At 32.4% G+C, this 21,873-nt stretch overlaps 1 protein-coding gene across 8 annotated transcripts in view; it reads left to right on the top strand.

Annotated features, from left to right (window-relative positions):
- Positions 1-21,873, top strand: part of Tusc3 (tumor suppressor candidate 3) — a 297,038-nt gene that overhangs the window by 44,585 nt on the left and 230,580 nt on the right. For all 8 annotated transcript variants that reach the window (XR_015453460.1, XR_015453461.1, XR_015453459.1 and 5 more), the window contains exon 2: positions 20,389-20,558. Coding sequence is in view for 5 of the 8 variants with exons in the window: in XM_087217201.1 (XP_087073327.1) it covers positions 20,389-20,558 (170 nt within the window). In the remaining 3 variants the exon portion in view is untranslated. The remainder of the gene's footprint in view (positions 1-20,388; positions 20,559-21,873) is intronic.

Below are 21,873 nucleotides of genomic sequence, written 5' to 3'. Positions count from 1 at the left end.
AAATATTTTCTGTTTATTGTGTTCCCCCTTTTTTCACTGTTCCTAATATGCAAATGTTAAAATAGTTTTTAGTTGTCTTACAGTACTTTCATAGTCTGTTCTGTGTTTGCGTTTTTCTTCCTTATACTGTTTGCTCTCTCGTTTTAGAGGTTTCTGTTGATTCAGTTTCCAGTTCAGAGACAATTTACTCAGCTGTGTCAGGTCTATTAAAAAGCTCATTAGAAGCACTTTTCATTTTTTCTTACAGTCAATGTCAATTTTTTCTTACAACCAAATGTCTAGCATTGGATTATAGCTTTTTATTTTAGGATTTCCGTCTTTGTTTACATTGATTATCTGTTTTGTCTGATTTATACACTGGAGCCATTTATCATATCAACCCTAGTTTTAAATTCCTAGACTGATAATTCTAAAATCCTTGCCATGTTTTGTGCTATGTCTCTTCTCTTTAGATTGTTTTTTTTTTTTAATTTTCACCAAGTTCTGTAAGATTTATTTATTTATTTTTGGTAGCCAGAAATGATATATCAGATTAAATAAAGGAACTGCTGTAAATAGGCGTTTACTACCATGATGGTAAGATGTTGGAAGAGGGAACACATTCTCTAGTCCTTGAATTGGGTTTTACTAGTCTTTTAGTGACTTAATGCCTCTGGACTATGGACTTAACAATTGTTTCTCAGTCCTCTCTTAACGTGGGACTGGATAGGTAGAGTGAGATGCACTTGGGTATTTCTTTTCCCCCAAGTCAGTTAATGGCTGATAGAACCCCTACAGAGCAGGAGGCTGTGGTTAAGTAGTTTCTCCTTAGGGAAGGCCTTCTTTAGAAGAGTGCTGTGCCATATTTCTTTTCCGCCTCCTGATAAAAACATAAGATTTTGCCCTGCTCTTTACTGTGAGAAACTGGCTAAGTTGCTAGAGTGAAAAACTCAAAAAGACTTCAAGGCAGGGAGAGGCAGTGAGTGGGTCCTCCTGGAGGTCATCACTCTCAGATCTGTCCACTCTGAACGTCCAGCACTTTGTCAGTTCCAGTTCTGATTTTCCCACTGAAGCACTTCTTTTCATGACAGTTCTCACTGCTGAGACTGCACTCAGGAGCTTCGACTCCCTGTGCTCACCTCACCAGTCTCTCCAAACTTGAGGGTATCCTTATTTTCTTACAGATCCAAGGATTCTAGAAGAGTTTTTGAGAGTTTCAGTCTGTTTACTTACCATTAGGATGGAGTGGTTACTTCACATTTCCTTATGTGTGGAACTGGAAACCAGAAGTATATAATAAGCTGTTTTATTGACATTTTGATTTTGTTAAAAGACTTTTAAGTTTATTCCAACGTAGAAATGCAATATTTTGTTATAAGTTCTGTCCTATTTTAGAATTAACTGATATAAATATAATATATTTTGTTCCATTGTAATTGGAACATAAGTAGAGACATTGAAGTACATTCCATCCTGTTTTATTCTTGTACTTTAGAATAAGTTTGGAGCAAGTTTTCAAGATCAATAAATTTAAAATAAAATGTCTTTTTAACCAGTAAGTAAATATAATTCAAAATTTTGCTATTAAAGTTCTATTCTATAAGATTTAGGGTATCTTTTCATGTTTATGAGATAGTATTTTCCATTTTGAAAGTGTGAGTTTTGTCTTAAAGGTAGGATACAGTTTCATATAATTATATAGGATATGTACATGATACAATACTTTTAAAAAATTATTAAGTATTTCTTTTACCTAATTCATTTTCTGAATATATTTTCTGTTTTAAAACTTTATTTAAAACTTTCATGTTTTAAAACATGAAAGATCATTTGACTGACAGTAGGGAGAAAAATAATCTTCATAATGAAAGCAAAGAAAAATCAGAAATGTTTTTATTTAAGGACAGACAGGTTGGATTAGGATGTTGGTAGTCTTAGCAAATATGGAAAGAATATTCACTACAAAGAAAATTAAAGATGGGTAGCAATTTTTAGTTTAGTATATGAATTTTTTTCTTTGATAAAGTTTCATCAATATTGTGACCATTAAATCTGTTAGGCGTATAGGAGATGTTTGGTTGTTTGCTTTTTACTTTTTTTTTAATGAATGGCATGTGACAGTACAGGTAAACTGAGTGATCTGGGTGATTTGTTTGTTTGTTTGTTTTGCTTTTGTTTTGTGGTGTGGGCTGAGTATCAAACCTGGGGCCTTAGTATGACAAGGCAAATATTGCCACTGAAGTACATCCCAGACCTGTTTGGTTTTTCTTAACCACTTATAGTTTGCTCTAAGCATCTGGTCATTGTGTTTGTTTACGTACTGACTATCCCAGGCATTGCTCAGACAGGTGTCATTTCAACCAGTCCATTCTTGTATTGAATAAATTTGATAAAATTGTCATTTTTCTATTTCCTATTATATTTTATATCATAAAATTAACGAAAAAAGATGCAATTTTTGGTCATCTTGTATTTAAATAATTGGAGTGGTAAGTGGTTAATAGATTACTGGTTAAAATAAATTGGGTAGGAGAGGGGGAAGAGGGATAAACATACATGAACATTTGAGGAGGTGACTCAGTAGTGGTTTTGCAATATAAGGTAAGTTCAGAACATATACCACTCTTTTCCTAAACCCTCTTAATGAATAGTTCAGTTACCTGCTATGCATGCTGGAATTTTTGTGTTTATTAATATTGTTGATTGTGCTCATAAAGAATTTTGTTCATGGTATATTGGATAAATGAAATATCAGTGTAAAATTTCTTAAAAACAATAGAAATGACCAATCTGAATTACGTAATAATAATATTATATACATGTTGAGAGATAATATGTGCAGGTATTATGCTAAAAAACTTTGTGTTAGTGAAAACAATATTTTCCCCATTTCTGTAGAAAACAGACAAGTTCATTGAGAGCAAGAAAAGTATTTCAAAGGGCCAGTTTATGGCATGACAGAACTTTCATATATGGGTTCACTGTAGTGTGTTGGTGGATTTGTTCTCTCAGTATTCATGAGTAGGTCTGTTACCCAAAACATTCTTATGAAGATGAGGTCTCAACTTATTTCAGAGGACATTTAGTTTAATAAGCACTATTTTCTTTCACTTATTTGTTGCTATAGCTCTCTATATTTGTATTTAGCTGTGCATACAGTTAATTCCCTTGCTCTCCCCTACATCCTCCACACAGATATTTCCCCAAACTCTCCTGTGATCAGTGTGTTCTCTAGTAGTGATCCAAGGTCTAAGTGCATGAGGAGAAATTGGTGGTGGGATGGTCCCTGGAAAGACCCTAGTCCACTGAATAAGAACATAGAGGTGATACTTTCACCTAGGGACAGAGTCTGACAGCCCAAAACATTACAGCAAAACTGAGGTCCTAGTCTATGGAGATTTGTTTGTTTTGTTTTAAAAAATATTAAGTCATAGGCCACACAGCTGGTCAGGGGAAGAAGCTGGATTAATTCCATAATGGTTTTGATTTAAATCAGATACTCTATAAACTTATTCATGTATAAAAATCTATGGTTCTGTAGCATTAGGGACATTGGTTTAATATTAGATTCAGGCTGAATCTTAGGATGCTTACAGAGGAGGGAGAAATGTGTAAAGTGATATTTTGAAAATAGTGATACTTCCAAAGTAATGTATGCTATTTGTTAGAAAACTGAATTTCTGACTGGCTGATGGGTTCTCATACCTGGAGAATGATTTTTCTAGATTTGAGGAAAATGTTAAATGTTTTAAATTTTTGCTGTTCTTTTCTAGCTATACTAGTCATTAAAATATTAATTTTTATTAGTTACTTTATTATTCCTAATTATAAAGTATAACAATTGAGATTTGGTTATGTATGAACATATTGCTAGAATTCAGTTTATTACATTGCTGTATGCAGTGACTCCTTTTCTTGCTTCAGAAATGTTTGCTTTAACATAGGTTCTAGGATTACATGGAACCTGTTTAGGAATCGATACACAGTACTGCATTTTGTGGCTTATTTTGTACCAGTTTTTATGGATATATTTGCTTTATTTGTATATATTGTATAAGAATTTATTCATATGATATTTTGTGGTTGTTAGTATTGTCATTTTTTTCCGTTTTCAGAATTAACAAGTGCAAACCCAGGAAGTACTTTTACATTACAATTTGTATTCTGTAAGACTACTTACTAGTAAATTTATTGTTTTATTCCCTGCTATTCATGTAGAACTATCTTGTGGATTCCAGTATAGAATAGTCGATTAAAATTTGGTTTATCTGTATAGAACTTCATTAAATGAGCTTTAATACATGATGAAAAATACTAAGTAGATTAAATCTCTATACATTTCATCAAGTGGTTTGCATCTTGTTTCTTATATTTTTATATCTACTTGTAAAAACTATTTTTAAGCTTATTTAGAGGTTGTTTTTTTCTGATAGTGCAAGTGCTCTAAGTAGTACTGCATAGGGTTTGCAGTCAGACTGGCACGAATAGCTACCTTTGTGACTTTATGCAAATAGCTTAATATTTCTAAACAGGGATGCAGTAGTTTCTCTTTCTGTGTTATTATGAAGATGAAATCTTTTTTTATTGTTTTTTTTTTTTTTTGGTACTGGGGATTGAACTCAGGACCTTGCGCTTGGGAGGCAGGCTGTGGAACCACTGAGCTAAATCCCCAGTTTGAAGATGAAATCTTGATATGTGTGTATATGTATATACATACTGTATATACACATACATATTAGTATACTATTAGTGTATGTGTATACATACATATTAGTATACTAATATTAGTGTACATATTAGTATTAGTGCCTAGTAATGTATATGGTGTACTAATATTAGTGGACATATTAGTATTAGTGCCTAGTAATGTATATGGTCTGTTATCCATTATTATCATGTGTCATTAATTGTGTCTGTTTTATAAAGAAAAAGATGTACTCAAACTTATCCATGGTAAGAAAAATTGGATTATTACTCCTCAGCCTAAGTAAAAAAGCCAAAAAATAAAAATCTAAAAATAAGTGAAACTTTAAAGTTTAATAGGAGAATATTTTGTGATGTCATGGTAGAGAAAATCATCTTAAATGAGATTCAGAGAAGTATAGTTTCTAAAGGAACAGATTTCATTTGGCCACATTTTAAAAAGTCTGTGAAGTGGGTGTGGTGGTGCATGCTTGTTATCCCAGCACTTGGGAGGCTGAGGCAGGAGGATTGCCATGCATTCGAGGCCAGCCTGAACTACAGAGTGAGTTAAAGGACAGCCTGAACTACATAGCAAGACCCTGTCTCAAAAAAAAAAAAATCTGTGTGGCAAAGGAAATCATCGTAAGCTTATTACATGTCAGGTCATGATGGAAGATGGTTGCCACACATGTAAATAATTTAATATTAATTAGTAATACATTGTTAATTCATTACCAATAAAAACCATTACAAATTAATAAGATATAGCAGCCTAACTGAAAAATAGATGAATGATTTGAACAGTTAGGGCTCAGTGGAAGCCTGAATGATTAGTAATCATTAATACATGTGTAACACGATTGATCATCATGGATATGAAAATTACAAGATTGAGATGTCATTTGTCATCTCCAGCACTGCAGAAATAGCAGTCTAACACTGATAGCTTGAGACGTGTGCGAGAAAAGGGGAACTTCTGTGCTCTTGGTGGGAGTCTGAATGGCATCCAGGGAGCCCTCTGCATCTGTAAACTCCACATCTGCAGCTTTAATCAACTCCATATAGAAATATGCAAAAAATTCCATCTGTACAGAAATGCAGAAACTTTTTTTCTTATCATTATTCCCTAAACATATTTGTAGCATTTACATTGCATTAGGTGTTGCAAGTAATTGAGAGATGATTTAAAATACTGCATATATGGGAAAATGAGTGTGTTACATGCAAATAGTACACCATTTTCTACAAGGGTCTTGAATATGCATGAGTTTTGGTATCTACAGATGTTCCTAGAACTGATCCTGTAAAGATACTGAGGGACCACTGTAATTAAGCTGGAAAAAGCAATTGGCAAGATCTTACTGGTGATTAATTGTTGTATGCCATGGGCCTATTTGAGAGTCTAGTGAATGTAATCTACATACTTCTTTGCAAAATGCTTTTTAAATGCACAAAGTAAAAACAAAGGATTAGAAAAGATAATATTGAAATATTACCGAAATTTAGAAAGTTATATGGTAATTTTAGAATGTCCTTTTAATTTATGAAAGATAAAATATCATAATCATGCAATGAGAAAACAATAGTTATTACACTGCATATTGTTATCTTCAAATTGGTTACCAAGAGTACAAGACAAAAACCAAAACGATTCTTACAGTATCCCACTAGCACAAGTAGATCAACTAAAGGAAAAAAAAAATCAACAAAGAAATATCAGGCCATTTTATAACATGGATCTAACAGCAGGTCTGATAAACATTGTGATTTCAAAAACATGATCAGTACAAACCATATCCTGAAATGAATGGAATAGGAAAGTGTTTGTGATTTCTATTGGTTATCAAGCCATAGGTACAGATAATTCTTTTTTTGTGCCTCTATTTATAATTGAAATGCTAACGTTTTTATTTTTTACTTTTTAAAATAAATTTTATTTTATCCCATTCCTCCCCACAAGCCCCCTCCTCTCCCTATGTACCAAAGCTTTGTTTCCATTTTTTCCTTCTATTTTCACTTTTTCTTGTCCCTTCCTTCCTTTCTCCCTTCCTCCTCCCTTCTCCCTTGCTCCCCTTCCCTTTTGAGAACTTTTTTCCCACTTCCCAACATCCATTATACATCTCAGTCCTTATTTCCACTTTTGGTTTCTCATACCAGAGAAACAAGGTGGTTTGTATGAAATGCTAACTTTTAGTTAGATATTTGTGAAAATGAATATTTTTCCCATTTCTAAGTTCATAAACTCCTGAATTATAACCACAGGACCTGTAGAGATCCAGTATAAGAACCATGAATCATGGTTCTTATCATTCATGAATCATGCTAATGGTGACAGCATAATGTTTAAGAATTATCACATGAGTTTTTCCCTTTGTTATTTTTAAAGAAGAATGGAAAGATTTGATATATTAGTATGATGACGTGTTCTACAGTAGTGGAACTAATAGAATTATATCTATCAGTATGCATAGATTTCTGAAAAAAATTAGAATTAAAAGTTTTAGTTTAGTTTTTGTTTTAATTGTAAGAACACATTATGCAAAGTAAAGCCATGCACAATCATATTATGGATTCTTTATGATTTCTTGTACTTGTTTGTGTATCTTCATATATAAAGATAAATTTAAACACAGCACTATTTTTATCTAAGTTGGAGGGAGGCAAATAAGATGGGATAAAGTAGTTCAGATATGCCTGTAATATTTTAATTCTGTATGTTAAAAAAAGAAGCAGATCTCAAAAAGACTTTAAATGACCTTATGTCGTTTATGGATGGTGAGAATGTGGTTGTTTGTTTTGTTATTCTTTGTACTTTTCTGATAACAGTTCTCAAAATTTTCAAAATAATGATAAAATATTTTATTATAGTTATAATATATAAACATTGTAATAAAAGAGAAGTGGCGCCAAGACACATTTGTAGTTGAAAAGATAAACTTCTGTCATATGTTCCTGTAGATATGGGTTATTCAAATACATAATTGTAGAATTAATATTTTTTAATTAATATAATGTTCAGTATGCTTTTTGCTTTTCAATTTGGAATATACAATTCAGCCTTTCAACAGTGGTTGATATTTATGGTAGCAGAGTGCAAACTCTAAGTACAAAATTAGGTACTCTGCAGTAACTTAATAACCCTAAACTTTTCCATTTCTGGCATCTTTATCACCAAAAAAAATGTCAGAACTTTATCTTACTAGTCCTAGGTAAATGATTATATTTGTTGGGCTTCTATGGAATTAGTTTTTTGTAACTGTTCTCTCCAGTGGTTCAGTAAAATAGATTTGAAATATCTGGGATTGCTTTCTTCAGTTTCTTAGTGAGGAGATACACAAAACTTTTTTTGAAGAAGATCTTCTGATATATGCTCCAGGTTATTTTTACTGAAATGGACTAAGAGGTTAGCCAATGAAAATGAATGCAATAGTAACTGTGCAAGTTAGACTATAATAAAACATCTTATTTTCTTAAATGGCAACCTGAACCAAAAGTAAGGATTAGATTGAAGTGAAGCATAGTTTCTGAGGGAGGAATGGATCAATAGATGGGAAGATGAGAGTAGGAGCTGCAGTAACTGAAGACAACCTAGCTCTTTCACATTTCTTCATCACATTTAGCCATTAAATGTACAGAAAAACTCTTAGTATGATCTATTTAATGTATTTTGACTTTCTTTTCATCTTTGATTGTAATGATAAAGCTTTCTGAAATAGTGTAGATTACATTTTCTGTAGGGATACTGTGATTTGTTCCATTCTTAACTGTGCTCTTTGCATTTTATATTTTGATAAAATCACCTATTTGTCTTATTAGGTTATTGTGGTCTTCTCATTATTTTTAAGTTTATTGATGATTTTTAGCAACAATCATTTTTTGTAATGAAGGTGAGGTGGTTAGTGCTTTCTAGAAGCATCAATTGCCTTTTTTATCTTATTCAACTCTGAGGATGATTTAATGCTAAGATATGTGAGTAAGGAATTTTAAGATCAAGTAATCTCCGAATTTGAAGATAACTTTTCTCTGAAATGAAAACTTATAGTGCTTCTCTGCTTGTATTTGACTTACCATTGGGCTTTGATTCAACCCCGTAAGTATTAAAGCCATGAAAAGTAAATGCCTATTTTACCTTTGAGGCTTCAGTAAAACACAGGAAAGAAGCAAAAGGGTGATAAAATTGTTTTTGTTTCTTTTTCCAGATCTACATTTTATGCATTATTGTAAGAATGTTATCATGGTCATTTTAATGATAGGTAATAAGTAAGTACTGTGTACGTAGCTGGTAAATACACATAAGTTGTTCTCTCTGACAGAAATTATCTTTTTTTTTTTCTTTTCTTTTGAGACAGGGTCTTGCTATAATGTATTTCAGACCGCTCCCTCTGTAGCCTAGACTGGCCTCAAACTCACAGTGATCCTCCACCCACAGCCTCTCAAGTGCTGGGATTTTAGGTATTTGCCACGGTGCCTGGTGAAAAGTTATCTTTTTATAAGACATGAGATTACAAATACTTTGGTGGATTTGTTCATCATTAAAGTGTACCTGGGGATAACATGCTAACAAACAAAAAATACATGAGTGTAAAAATATTAGATTAGTGAGGTCTTTTTCTATTTAAGTTTCACTTTGGAATGAACAGTTTATTACATGTTTAATAAAATGTCATATTTTTGATGTGAGTTGATTTGCTACGAGAAAAAACATGAATTGAGAAAAACTGGGTAATGTTGTGTGTTGGGGACTAGCATATAGATTATGCCAGTCTGTTTACTATACTTAAATGACTTAAAGTTTTTTTTCATTAAAATATTTTAAAGTAAAAATATGAGAAAGAAGGATGGGCATCCATGGTTAATGTGACTATTAATTTCATTAACATATGGGGCCTATCAGGCTTGCCTTTGATTTTTACAAGGTAACAAAAATAAGTTTTTTTTTCTTGAGGATTTTAAGTTATGCTTTATTCTTTTCTGATATGATAGATTTGTGGCATCTGTGTCCCTGTTTCCTAACTATGCACCAGTAGAGGACAAAGCTCTTTATTGATATGAGTGTCTAGGTTTCAGAATTATCATGTTTGCTGAGTCAAAAGCAGCCACTACCAATCAGTTAGTGCTTACAGAAATAAGATCTTCTTTACCATCATTTCCTGAGTTAGCACTAAGTCATCTGCTTAAGAGTAAAGCCACAGCCATCACAAATCAATATAAGAAATATATATTAACTTAGTGTTAGATTTTCCATAATGTCTTGAGAGTGAGACCTGTCTTTTCATTTACCAGAAGTTTAGTGCAATGCTTCTAGTTATGTAACAAGTATTTCCCAAAGATGGAGTTTAAATTTAGCTCAAATCTTGTCATGGAATGATTACTTAGAAAATGTTAATCATGAGATTGAAAATATTAATGAGGTTTAAACAAACTTTCTAGAGTAAGTGTTCTATGGATATTTCTCTGTCAGTGTTACTGATGGAGTCTGATCTGAAGAGAAAGGCACAGAATTTGAGTATCTTATCATTGTAAGATACTATGCTAAGAGCATCCCATACATTAACTCATTGAATCTTACAGATATCTTCATGAAATATTATTTCAATTTTATAGGCAAAGGAACTGAGATTCACAAAAGTAGTTTGGTTAGGTCACATTGAATATACCTAACATTCAGGCATATTTTGAGGTTGCCACTAATCCTTTTTCCATTCTTAAAATGAATACGTATGGCATTATTTCAGATTTTTAAAGGTTGTATCACACTCATCTCTTGGATGTTTCTGTGCTTCCTTAACTACACAATGTTCCCTTAGACATAGACTTTTCACACTTACTTCATTCTTCAGTAGGAGTAGGGAATGAAAATTCATGGTCACCATTCTTTTCTAAAGACCATAAAGGACATCTAGCAGAGAAATTTAAACCACACTTTGAGATCTACTGTATATATAGAAATGCATGACTGTCTTGGTTGTATGTAGGAGGTTTATTCTTCTGTTTTCTTCCCTGTTATGAATCTGTTACAGGAAATCCCATTTGTGAGTTTGAAATAGTAGAGAGAAAATTATTTTTCTTCCTTTATAAGACTTTGAAAATCTTCATGATATAATAACAAATTACCTTTTCTGGAGGAACTAACCACTTTGTATGTGTTCACCACACATTATTCTTATTAAAGTTTGTACTTTTTATCACCTAATAGAAGCACTATGTGAGGACAGCTACAGAGAACAACTAACTCATCCAGGCTGAGATGTTGGATTAAATTTCCCATCACTGGGACGAAATACCCAACACCTACAACCTAAAGGAGGGTACGTTTATTTTAGCTCACAGTTTCAGTGGGTTCAGCCCATGGTCAGCCAACTCACAGGTGGAAACTGCGTGCCAGAAGAGCCTGGTAGAGGAAAGCTGCTCATGCCATGGTGGGCTGGAAGCAAAGAAGGAAGGGAGGTGCTGGGGTGAGAACACCCTCCTCCAAGTCATACCCCCAGTGACCTGCCCTTCTCACCAGGCCTCAACTGTGAGTGTGATACTTTTGGGGCACATTTTAGGTGTAAACCATAACAGATATGGACATGCATTGGACTAGGCATGCTTATGCCGAATAGCCTCTCTGCTCCATAATATTTAAACTTTTAAAAAACAACTTTATTTATATATCATAAAATTTACCTATTCAAGTGTACAATTCAGTAATTTTTTAGTAACTTTAATGAGTGGTACAATTATTACCATAAATCAGTTTTAGAACTTGGCTCCAGTAAGAATTGGCTCGTGCCCGTTTATAGTTAATCCCTGTTCTCAACCCCAGGCGTACTCAACAACATATTTACTTTTTATCTCTGTAAATTTCCCTGTTAGACATTTAATATGAATGGAATCATACAACGTGTGGTTTCTTTTGTCTGGCTTCTTTTAGTGAGCATATGTTTGAGGTTTATCTGTGAAACACTTACAGAATTTTGTTTCTTTTTATTTTCCAGCAGTATTCCATTGTGTTGATATTGCACATGTTATCTACACATTCAACAGTTGGTAAATGTTTAGGTTCTCATGACATTGAAATTTGTAACCATGATTCTGCAAATTTGTATATTAGTTTGGACATGAAATAATAATTTGTAATTGCCAGATTGTTTTTTGCCAATGATGGGTGGTTTATAACAGCTTACACATGAAACATTAGTTGAGTTAGATTTACTATTTTTACTTTAGTCCTCAGGTGCATTGAAAATATAAAAGCACAGCTAATGTATTTGATGTTTTCTGAAATTGTCTCATATATACTCAAATTCTTGATGCTCCTTAACGTTGTATTATAAATTAATTTTTATTAATATTTAATATTTTGCTATTAGCTTTAAGTGTGTTGTTCCTATTTTGTCACTTTTTAAATTCCTTCTTCAATATTAACTTCAAACCTTGTAGTAACTAGAAGTTACATATTAACTTTTTTATCTGGCCTAGTTTTTTCCATACATGATGCAACAAATAATTACTTCTTAGGCCAAGTTAGGGAAACAGAGCTCCTGTAATAAACTATCTCACTGTACAGAGAAGCCTACTTTTGTTTAAGTATTCCCAAGCTTTAAAAAAAATCAATTTTATGTGTATAATAGAGAACACACACTTCAATTACATGGAAAAACTACCATAGGGGTTAACAATAGAAAAGCTGGCTTTGAGTCTCCTTTTATTTGACCATTAAGCATAAGTAATGTGCGTTTCTTGAGCTTAAATTTTCTTTCTTGGTAGAATAAGGTTGTACTGTAAAATGAGTATGCCTAATAATGGTACCTGCCTTGTTGGAACTACTCAGTAAATATTTTTACTTTGTGTTGATTTTGAGCTTCATATTATGGTACAGATGATGGTGCTACATTTAAAAAATAAAAGGTAATTATTACAATTTTTGTTATAAATGTGATTAACTATCATTGTCTGACTTCTCATCAGTGTTAATGTTGATATTAATAAGATGGCAAGGGAAATCTTTTAATTTGGCTTAGACAGGTTTTATTTCTCCTTTGTTTATAAAGGTCATTTATATCATTAACATGGTATTTGTACACTTTCTATTGTTTCCATGTATGTGTGTTTTCCCTGTACCACTGAGATAATTCAGAAATTTCAAGTCAAAGATACTGTACATCAGACTAATGGACTGCTGACTATAACACAAGGAAAAAGTGCTTGAAGAAAGAGCCATAGAAACTGATTATTCTGCTTCTTATGGGTGGAAGGTAGAATAAAAGTACATAATGTACTATGGTGTAGAAATAGGTTAAGAAATGAATTCTGCAAAAGAAAAAGTAGAAGTCTCATTCTTTCTTACTTTTTCAGTAAACCAATTTCTACTTTGGACATTATAATGATAAATTTTTAGATAACATTTACCCCTAGAAATTTGCATATTGGGTGTATTAAGTGTATCAATCCATTTTACTGATTTTAAAATGAATTCAAATATATTCCATTACCAAGCTCAAATGGAAATGTTTGTTTCTCTCTTTATATTGCTGTTGTAGGTAGGATTTATGAACATTTTCCTCAATTCTTATGGAGTTCTAAGAATTTTTTTTGTTTTGAGTTTTTTTTCCTTTTTGGGTGGTGCTGGGGAAAACACAGTTTCTTGCTTCATGGTAAGCATGTGCAGTACCACTGAGCTCCATCCCTAGGCCCTCGTTCTTAAATTTTAATTTGAGAGTACAATTCCTACTATTTTAGTATCTATTATGTCCTATGGACTTTTAGAAATTTAGGGTTACAAAAGATGATAAAAGATGATTCTTGCTCTTTCAGCCACTCATGTAGATGGTCTGAAAGAGATTTCTGTAGAGCAGGGGCTGACAGTCTGTAAGGACTTCATTAAAGGGACTTGGTTGTGGGATATCTGAGTCTGGTGCTTTAGGACAAAGACAAATTCACACAGGGAGTGGTAGTGGGGGAGAGGTGAGGTAAGTATTTTCTCTGACCAGCTTGTGGTAGATGTGGCCATTTAAATAAGTGCCATGTTTTTGACATTCATTAAAGCAGTAACTTCTCAATGCTGACATTATTATCCAAGGAATTTATTAAGAAAAATTATGATTCTTCACTACTTCCAATCCGTTATAAGATACATAAGGTGGTAGAGATGGAGGATGCTGGAGCAGGAAGAGACAATACTGATAAGACAGAGGTGAAGGTCAGATGCTGATCTTGGTCATGTGTGCTGGTCCAGCTTTTATTGTCAGTCGGGATTTTGTTTTCTTGGTTTTATTCAGGCTTTGTGATGTCTGTATCTTTTTTCTTCTTTATGTTTATGTTACCCCAACTTTTGGGAAAGTTAGAGCTTCATGATCAAGGTGCTTTTAAGAGGTATATCTTTTGAAATTCAACAATTTAATCACTACTAAAATTTGAGAAACATTATAAAATCAATGAAGGCAGGGACTATTATCATATTTATACTTGTAGTCTCAGGTCCTAATTCTATGCTTTGCACACAGTAAGTACTATATTTTTTGAGTCACGAAATTCTTATCACTTCTCATGTATAAATATTTGTGCTTTTGGAACTGATCTTCAGTTTCTTCAGGGCATGCTTTAAGTACTACCCAGAGGATTTCCCAGTAAGTCTATTAAAATCTGTTGATGTAGAAGTTTTGCCTGACTGCTATTTTTCCTCATTTTTATAATCATAATAGTTTGGGAAAATTAAAAATAATTTTATATTTTAAAAATATTAAACCCCGGCCCCCTATCTGAATCTGTAACACAGCAATTTTCATCACAACATAGATTGATCATTGGTTAAATTTTTGGATATTAAATCATTTCAGAAGTTAATATTTTTGTATTATATGCTTTTCTTTTTCATTTTGAAATACTTTTATACTTACAGAGAAGTTACAAAAATATACAGTTCTCATTTGCCTTTCACCTTACTTCTCCCAAGGTTAACAATACTGTAGTACATACAGTTATTAAATGTAAGAAATATAGTTTGGTTCAGCATTAACTAACTTATAGACCATATTCCAATTCTGGTAATTTTCTATTAATATCATTTTAATTTTCCAGGATCTAATTCACAGTTTTACATTGTATTGTATCATGTCTCCTTAGTCTTCTCTAGTCTGATAGTTCCTCTTTGGTGAATTTGATACCTTTGTAGATTACTATTAATTTATTTTGTAGAATGTTACTGCATTTGAGTTTTGCTAATTTTTCTCATAATTACATTGAAGTTAAGAAGTTTTGGGAAGAATGCCACAAAATGATCTGCCTTCCTTAGTGAATCATGTCGGAGTAGATGATGTCCATAGGTCTTATTACTGGTATTGTTAACATTGATTGGTTAAGGTGGTGTTTACTGTGTTTTACCACTGTCACAGTATGGTTTTGTCTTGATAACGAATAAACATCTTTGAGAAGATTCTGTGAGAGTAGGCAAATGTTATAGTTCTCCTTAAAATTTCATGTAAATGTAGAACTCTGCGTTGGATTTTACTATGGTATTCTAATAGCGATTTCCTGATTTTCTTGTTGCTTCTACATTTATTTGGACCTCTACAAGGGACAAATAACCCTTTCCCTCAATTTGTTTATTCATACAGTTATTGATTAATTGAAGTTTGTACTTGTATTTTGTGGTATAGAATTCAATATTATTGTCATTTTGTTTTCTGTTCAAATTTTTCCAGCTTTGGTTATTGACAGGTTTTTTTTTTTTTTTTTTTTTTTACCACACTGGTTCTTGTGCTCTTTCATTTGCCTTTTTAAAGCACGCATTTGCTTTCTAGTATTGTTAAGAAACTACCATAAGTTTTAGTCTTATGTTATTTTTCTCTGGTTTAGTCTTTCATTGAACTACTTCTCCAGGGAGCCTGATTCATTGTAATGGAGAATGGTATTAAGAAACCAAGATCTTAGAGTTGGGTGTGTTTATTGCTGTTGGTATATGCCTTTGTTCTTCAGCCCTCTCAGTGCACAGCTGGGAAATAAATATGTACTAGTTCATTCAGTCTTGTAGGTCCATATTTATTTCTGTTACTGTTTGTAAACTATGTTGTTTAAAAGCCATAAATTGATATGTTTTGTCCTCACTTATTCAGAACCACAGGGTTTATCCTAACCACCCCTTTTTCTGTTCTTGTAAGTCTTTTATTATTGGCACTAAATCTGACACTCCTTATAATATATTTACTAATTTGTTTAACTGTAATATATTCTTATGATAACAGATGTGAAAATCCATACTTTATAAGAAACCAAGTAACTTGAGTATGACAGTGTTGTAGTTTTTCTCTTTAACTTAAAGAATATCAAATCAAATTATTTTCCAAAATAATGCTTATGGTATTGATTTATAATATAGTTAGACTCACCTGTTGAAACATGTACGTACTTGGGGAACACCCAGTCCAATCCTGGTTCGTCTTTATTTTAAAAATTGTATACAATAACATATTTTTGTGGATTTCTCCAATCCTGGTTCATCTTTATTTTAAAAATTGTGTACAGTAACATATTTCTGTGGATTTGAACAAATGTGTATTTATGGTTTTATTACCAGTTTTGAGACAGTACAATTTCCATCACATTTAATGCTATGTTTTGGAACAAAATAATAAAAGCTGTTTGATACTTAAAATTTATAGGGGGATTTTTTGGTAAATTTTTCTGTTGGTCTAGTCTGGTTTGAATAATCAAATTAAGAGATAAACTTATTTGAATAATCAAATTGGATATTAGAAGAAACTATGAAGGACATTTCAGTTAATGCCAGTATTATTTTATATTCATTGTGGTATCAGAACATAGTTTTATTTTTTAGGTTTTAAAAAACATATTTTTCGTATAGTAAGTTGGGACTTTTTAAACAAAAAATTTGTAAAATATAATTAAATATGTACTGTGAAACATTATTTTTCTCATTTGTTGTTATCCTCTGCTCCTCCTATAAGCAAAATGAAGATAATTTAGAAGTGGGAAAAATCTAATTCTGGTTCAGATTTAGTATTGGGTAGTCTGGAAAAAGTTTGATTGCATATATTTTTATCTCATGTATGGGACAAATTTAAATTATGTTTGTTAAGTAGATCAAGACAAAGGACATGAGATCATTAGAGAAGGCAAGGAAGAGAGATGTTGCCTGGAAACCTGGTGAAAATGTTTACTTTTGTCAGAAAATAACAGTACACATTAAAAAAATGAGATACCATTTTCACATATTAAGGGAGAAGTTTATGCATATGAGAGAGAGAAGGATGCAAACAAAAACCCAATGTGATAAGAAGATAATGAGTCCTACATTGTAAACCATTAATATATTGTGGATAGCATTCAAATTTTATGTTGATACAGTGTATTTAGACAGCATTATCACAGTAGTCAAAAATACTCGTAGTGAGTCTGTTAGATGATACAGACTGGATGGGGCATTTTCTTTAAAAAATATTTTCTATATTATCTGTAATGAGAAAACTGTATATAATTGGAATTCTACTTTTTTAAGGTATAATTTTGTAGAAGTTACATTTTTACTTGAATTATTATTATTTTTTTTGGTACCAGTGATCAAACTCGGATCCTTGTGCTTTGAGGCAGGCGCTGGAACCACTGAGCTAAATCCCCGGCCCTTGAATTATTGATAGTAAACCTAATTGTCTACCACAAGCTTTGTAGCACAGTGCTTGTGAATTTCAAGGGTCTCAATAGTTAAAGATGGGACATTTTTACTGTTCTGAAGGAATATTGTATCTGTGTAATAACTAAAAGTGTACTATAAAAAGTAATTCAGTTAAGCTAAACTAATAACTGCATTGTTGTTGTGTTTGATTTTTAAAGAAATATTCCCCTCAATGAGAAATTTTCGCTGGTGATCAAGCCAGTAAAATAGTTTAATATTACTTTGAAGGTCAAAAGTGCTTGGGAAATATCAATCCTTCTTTATTACCTTCCTTAATTTAACAGGGTGTGTCGGTTAAACTAGGTGTAATTTTTTGTAGCAGTTAGTTATTGCATCTTACCTTTGAATTCTTAAAGCCTTCAAAAAATATAAAAATAATCAATGAACAATCTATGCTTAGTGTTTGATTTCGCTCTTTTTTAAAATAGGTCTTTAAATTATGTGTTTTAAATTATGTACTGATTGATACTTTGGGAGACAATGCTCCATGATTCTCTCATGCATCTGAACATCTTCTGAGCACAAGAATTAACATTTTTTTCAAGGATGTTGTTATACAAAACCTTACAAGATAGAGATAATATCTCCTTCCTGTCAGAGGGCAGATGTGTTTCCTGTCTGGGAAAATAAAGATAATTTTTTACCTCCAAGAGAGAGTTTGGATATGTTTGCTATTTGTGCCTTTAAAGATTGGAGTTTCTTGAGATCATTGGGTTCCTTAGCTGTGAGGAAATCTCATTGCTATTCTACACCACACCTCTGGGATGTGAGAGACAAAATATAGCTCAGGCTAATTGTGGTAAGAAATACCTCTGAGAGATTTGGGATTCTCATTTCTTCTAGCCTCCTTGAAATTATGGTTGGCTTCTTTGGTAGCTTGTGAGTAAATCTTCAGCCCTGTACTTATTTTATGTTTTCTTAGATACATCTTGGTGTAATCACATGATTTTCCAAAAAAAAATAAAAAGAGTATTATTGTAAAAATTCATAGTGTGTATATGTGTGTTTAATGAGAAAATTACACTAAAATACTATTCCTAAAATACTCTTAGGAGTGCATAGATAAGTAACTGTATCTAACACTGCTATCCTTCTGCCCTCATTAGTTGACTACCTGCTTGATTTCTTACCTGGAGATTCTGGGTTTGCAGAGAGAGTCACATTTCCTACATATTTAAAATAGAAATATTTTAATCATACATAATATGCATTTTAAATTTTTTCAAGGATCAAAATAATTTCTAGATATTATATTGGCTTGCTGAGTTTTATGCAAAGAATTGAAAACTTCCATGTAAATCCTCTTAACTATAAAAGTTTTCTGGAAAGCAGACACTAGTAAATTATATTTAACATAGAAAATCCCTTCATTTTGCTTCTCAGAATTAAAATAAAAACAATTAATAAGAGGCCTTCTATGAAGTTTTCAAATGTTTGGGTATACTGATGATATAAACTAATGTGTTCCATGATATATTTTATTTTACTTTTTAATAAAATTATTTTACATATGTAAATACATTCATAGTATAATTACAGACAGAATTAAAGTTGTAACAGTTTTATATATATATAACTAAATCTAAGTAATTATTTTGTAATTAGAATTAATTTTATTCCTTGGATTTTTGTTATAGTAGTGTTTTTTTAAAAACTAACAATGATTCCAGTAATTAGCCATGCTTAGCATGCCATTGTATGTTTATCTAATATCCCTCTTTGCCAGATTATTAATTCAAATATTCTGCTCTTTGCTTGGGTTACTGTTCCTTCTTTCCTCCCTTCTATTATTTTTGATTTGTATTTTTCCCTGCATAGGTGGGTGCACAACACTTCACCAGGTCTTTTTCCCTAAGAGCAGGGTAAGATGTTTGTTTTCATTCTCTATTCTTGTTGTATACATGACAGTTTCCGAATGATTCAAGGGGAAATCACTGTCAATTTTCCACTTGAGAGAGAAGGTGAGAGAGATTACTTCTCTTCTGAAATTGTAGATTAGAATTTGCATGAATAATAAAACTGAAGCCTGTGTCCTGACCACTGATACTTGTTTGGTGTTTTGCAAGGGCAGACTCTATAGAGTTCTTTCTTCTCAGAACTTCTTAGATAGAATGAATGTTCTGAAGATAAGCGCCTTCTATATGGAAGCTACAGTGCTACCTCCTCCCCGTGTCAATTCTTTATAAGACCATTCACTCCACTTGTGTTGTCTTTAAGTCACTATCCTCCCCACTGTCCCCCTTCTTGTTCTTCAAGTCACTATCCTGACTTTTATCACGGCAAACTTTTTTGTTTTGACTTCAACAAAAATATCATACAACAGTCTTTTGTGCAAGTTAAGTTTTATATTTGTGAGATTTCTCTGTCCTTGCATACAAATACTTAACAGAGAAATTTGCAGTCTAGTGGAGGCTCCCCATTCAACTTTGGCTAGTGAGGGTGCTAATGAGATCACAGCTTGTTGTTTTTCTGTGGTATGTGGATGAAGTAGAGCAGTTTCTGTCTTATTTTACTGTTACCGTTTTTTCTTTGTCTTTTGGGTAGGGAGAGCAGAGACTTATACTTTTTTGAGGGCACCCATTGGCTTTCTTGCATTGCCCACTTCAGCCACCAGTCTGGGAGATATGAGGCCAAAAGAATCCTAAGGAACAGAGCACTATGTCATTCTTCAGCTCCTGAGGTCCCCCCCTACCCAGTCTGCCTTCTCTGCACCTTTCAGAGACTTCTTATGTTTTTTGTTTATTTATATAACAGAAGTTTTAACCATATTTAGTGGGAAGATTAGGAAAATGTCTTTTCCGTCTTCTGAAAGTAGAAATATGATTATTTTACTTTTAGCATTTTAATAGACTTTCAAATTATTAGGAAAAATAAAATTAAATATTTCATACACTTTTGGTTAATTAATAATGAATATGTTCACCAAAATAAGAACTTTTAGTAGAAAGTAATTTGGGATAAATTACATCCTCAGTGTAATTCTGTTCGTATGAAATCCAAACTAAAAAACATTTAACCTTGTGTAAATTATAAATTCCTGTTTTTAATTGCAGAATCTTTTGGCTGAAAAAGTAGAACAGTTGATGGAATGGAGTTCCAGGCGCTCAATCTTCCGAATGAATGGTGATAAGTTCCGAAAATTTATAAAGGCACCGCCTCGAAACTATTCCATGATCGTTATGTTCACTGCTCTTCAGCCTCAGCGGCAGTGTTCTGTTTGCAGGTAATGTAGGTGTTTAAAATTTTTTTAGAAAAACTGCTAGGCTTGTACATTTATATCTATTCTAAGATAAATATGTCAAAGAATTAAATAGTTGTTTATTGTTGTAAAATATTACTGTGTGTATTTAAGAGTAGGCCCCAAATCAGTACATTTTAAAAAATAACCAGTAGGTTAATCTGTATTGTGGACATGTAAAATACTGACCTATTCCATACATCTTCATTGAAAGTGTCATCTATATGTCCTCTCTGTTGCCTTGTAGATCACCTATCTATGGTCAATGAAGTGACTGCCTTAAATATACTCTATTTTAACAGTTTAATAGAGAAGTCTTGCTTTTACTATTTACTTTTTGATGCTCTCAGTGACTAGAAACATCTTCCAAAGCTATAGAAGTACACAATCTGAAATGAATCAAATATTTGTCAGGATGAAGAAACTAATGAAAATTTTTGTCAAGTAAAAATATACATGTAACAAATCCTTTCTCAGTTAAACTTTTTAGCTTGAGATAATTGCAAGAAAATATACAGAGAAATCCTATGTATCTTTTCCCTAGTTTCTTCTAGTCCATGGTCAGTATCAGGAGCAGATGTCCCATTATGAAGTAAAGATACAAGACAATTGTATCAGGGGCATACTTCTAATTCCATTACCAACCTGTTTTCCATTTCTATAATTCTGTTTTTGCAAGAATGTCATAAAAATGGATTCGTACAATGTGTGACATTTTGGGTTTTGTTTATTACTTTCCGTGATTCTCTCAAAATCCATAAAAGTTTTTGCATTTATCAACAATTCATACTTTTTATGACCAGTATTCTGTGGTATGGATGTTCTGCAGTTTATTTAACCATCCACCTGTTAAAGAATATTTGTGGTATTTCTGTTATAGGTTGATATAACAACTTGTAATATTATAGGTTGATCATCTCTAATCTGAAAATCTGAAATCCATGTTCTAAAACCTTAAACGCTGAGCACTGACATGATGCTACAGTAGAAAATCCCACATTTGACCTCATGTGCCAGGTCATAGCCAAAATGCAGGTGCACCAAAAATATTGTTTGCAATTACTGTCAAGATGTATGCGTAAGAGGTATATGAAATAAATGAATTTCATATTTAGATTTGAGTCCTAGCTCCAAGATCTATCTCTACCCCCCCCCCCCAAATATTCCAAAATCTGGAAGAAGTTTGAAATCCAAAACATTTCTAACTCCAAAGCAGGCATTTTGGAGAAAAGATACCCAACCTATACAAATAAAACTCTTAAGAACATTCTCTTAATGGCTAATGGTGCTGAAGCTCTTT

This window comes from Heterocephalus glaber, unplaced genomic scaffold, assembly GCF_053883595.1.
Source record: "Heterocephalus glaber isolate CG9 unplaced genomic scaffold, H.glaber_assembly_v1.0 deba00001461, whole genome shotgun sequence".
In the NCBI taxonomy this organism is placed as follows: Eukaryota; Metazoa; Chordata; class Mammalia; order Rodentia; family Bathyergidae; genus Heterocephalus; species Heterocephalus glaber.
The sequence above is the reverse complement of the archived record's forward strand: the minus strand, read 5'-3'. Positions and strand labels throughout refer to the sequence as shown.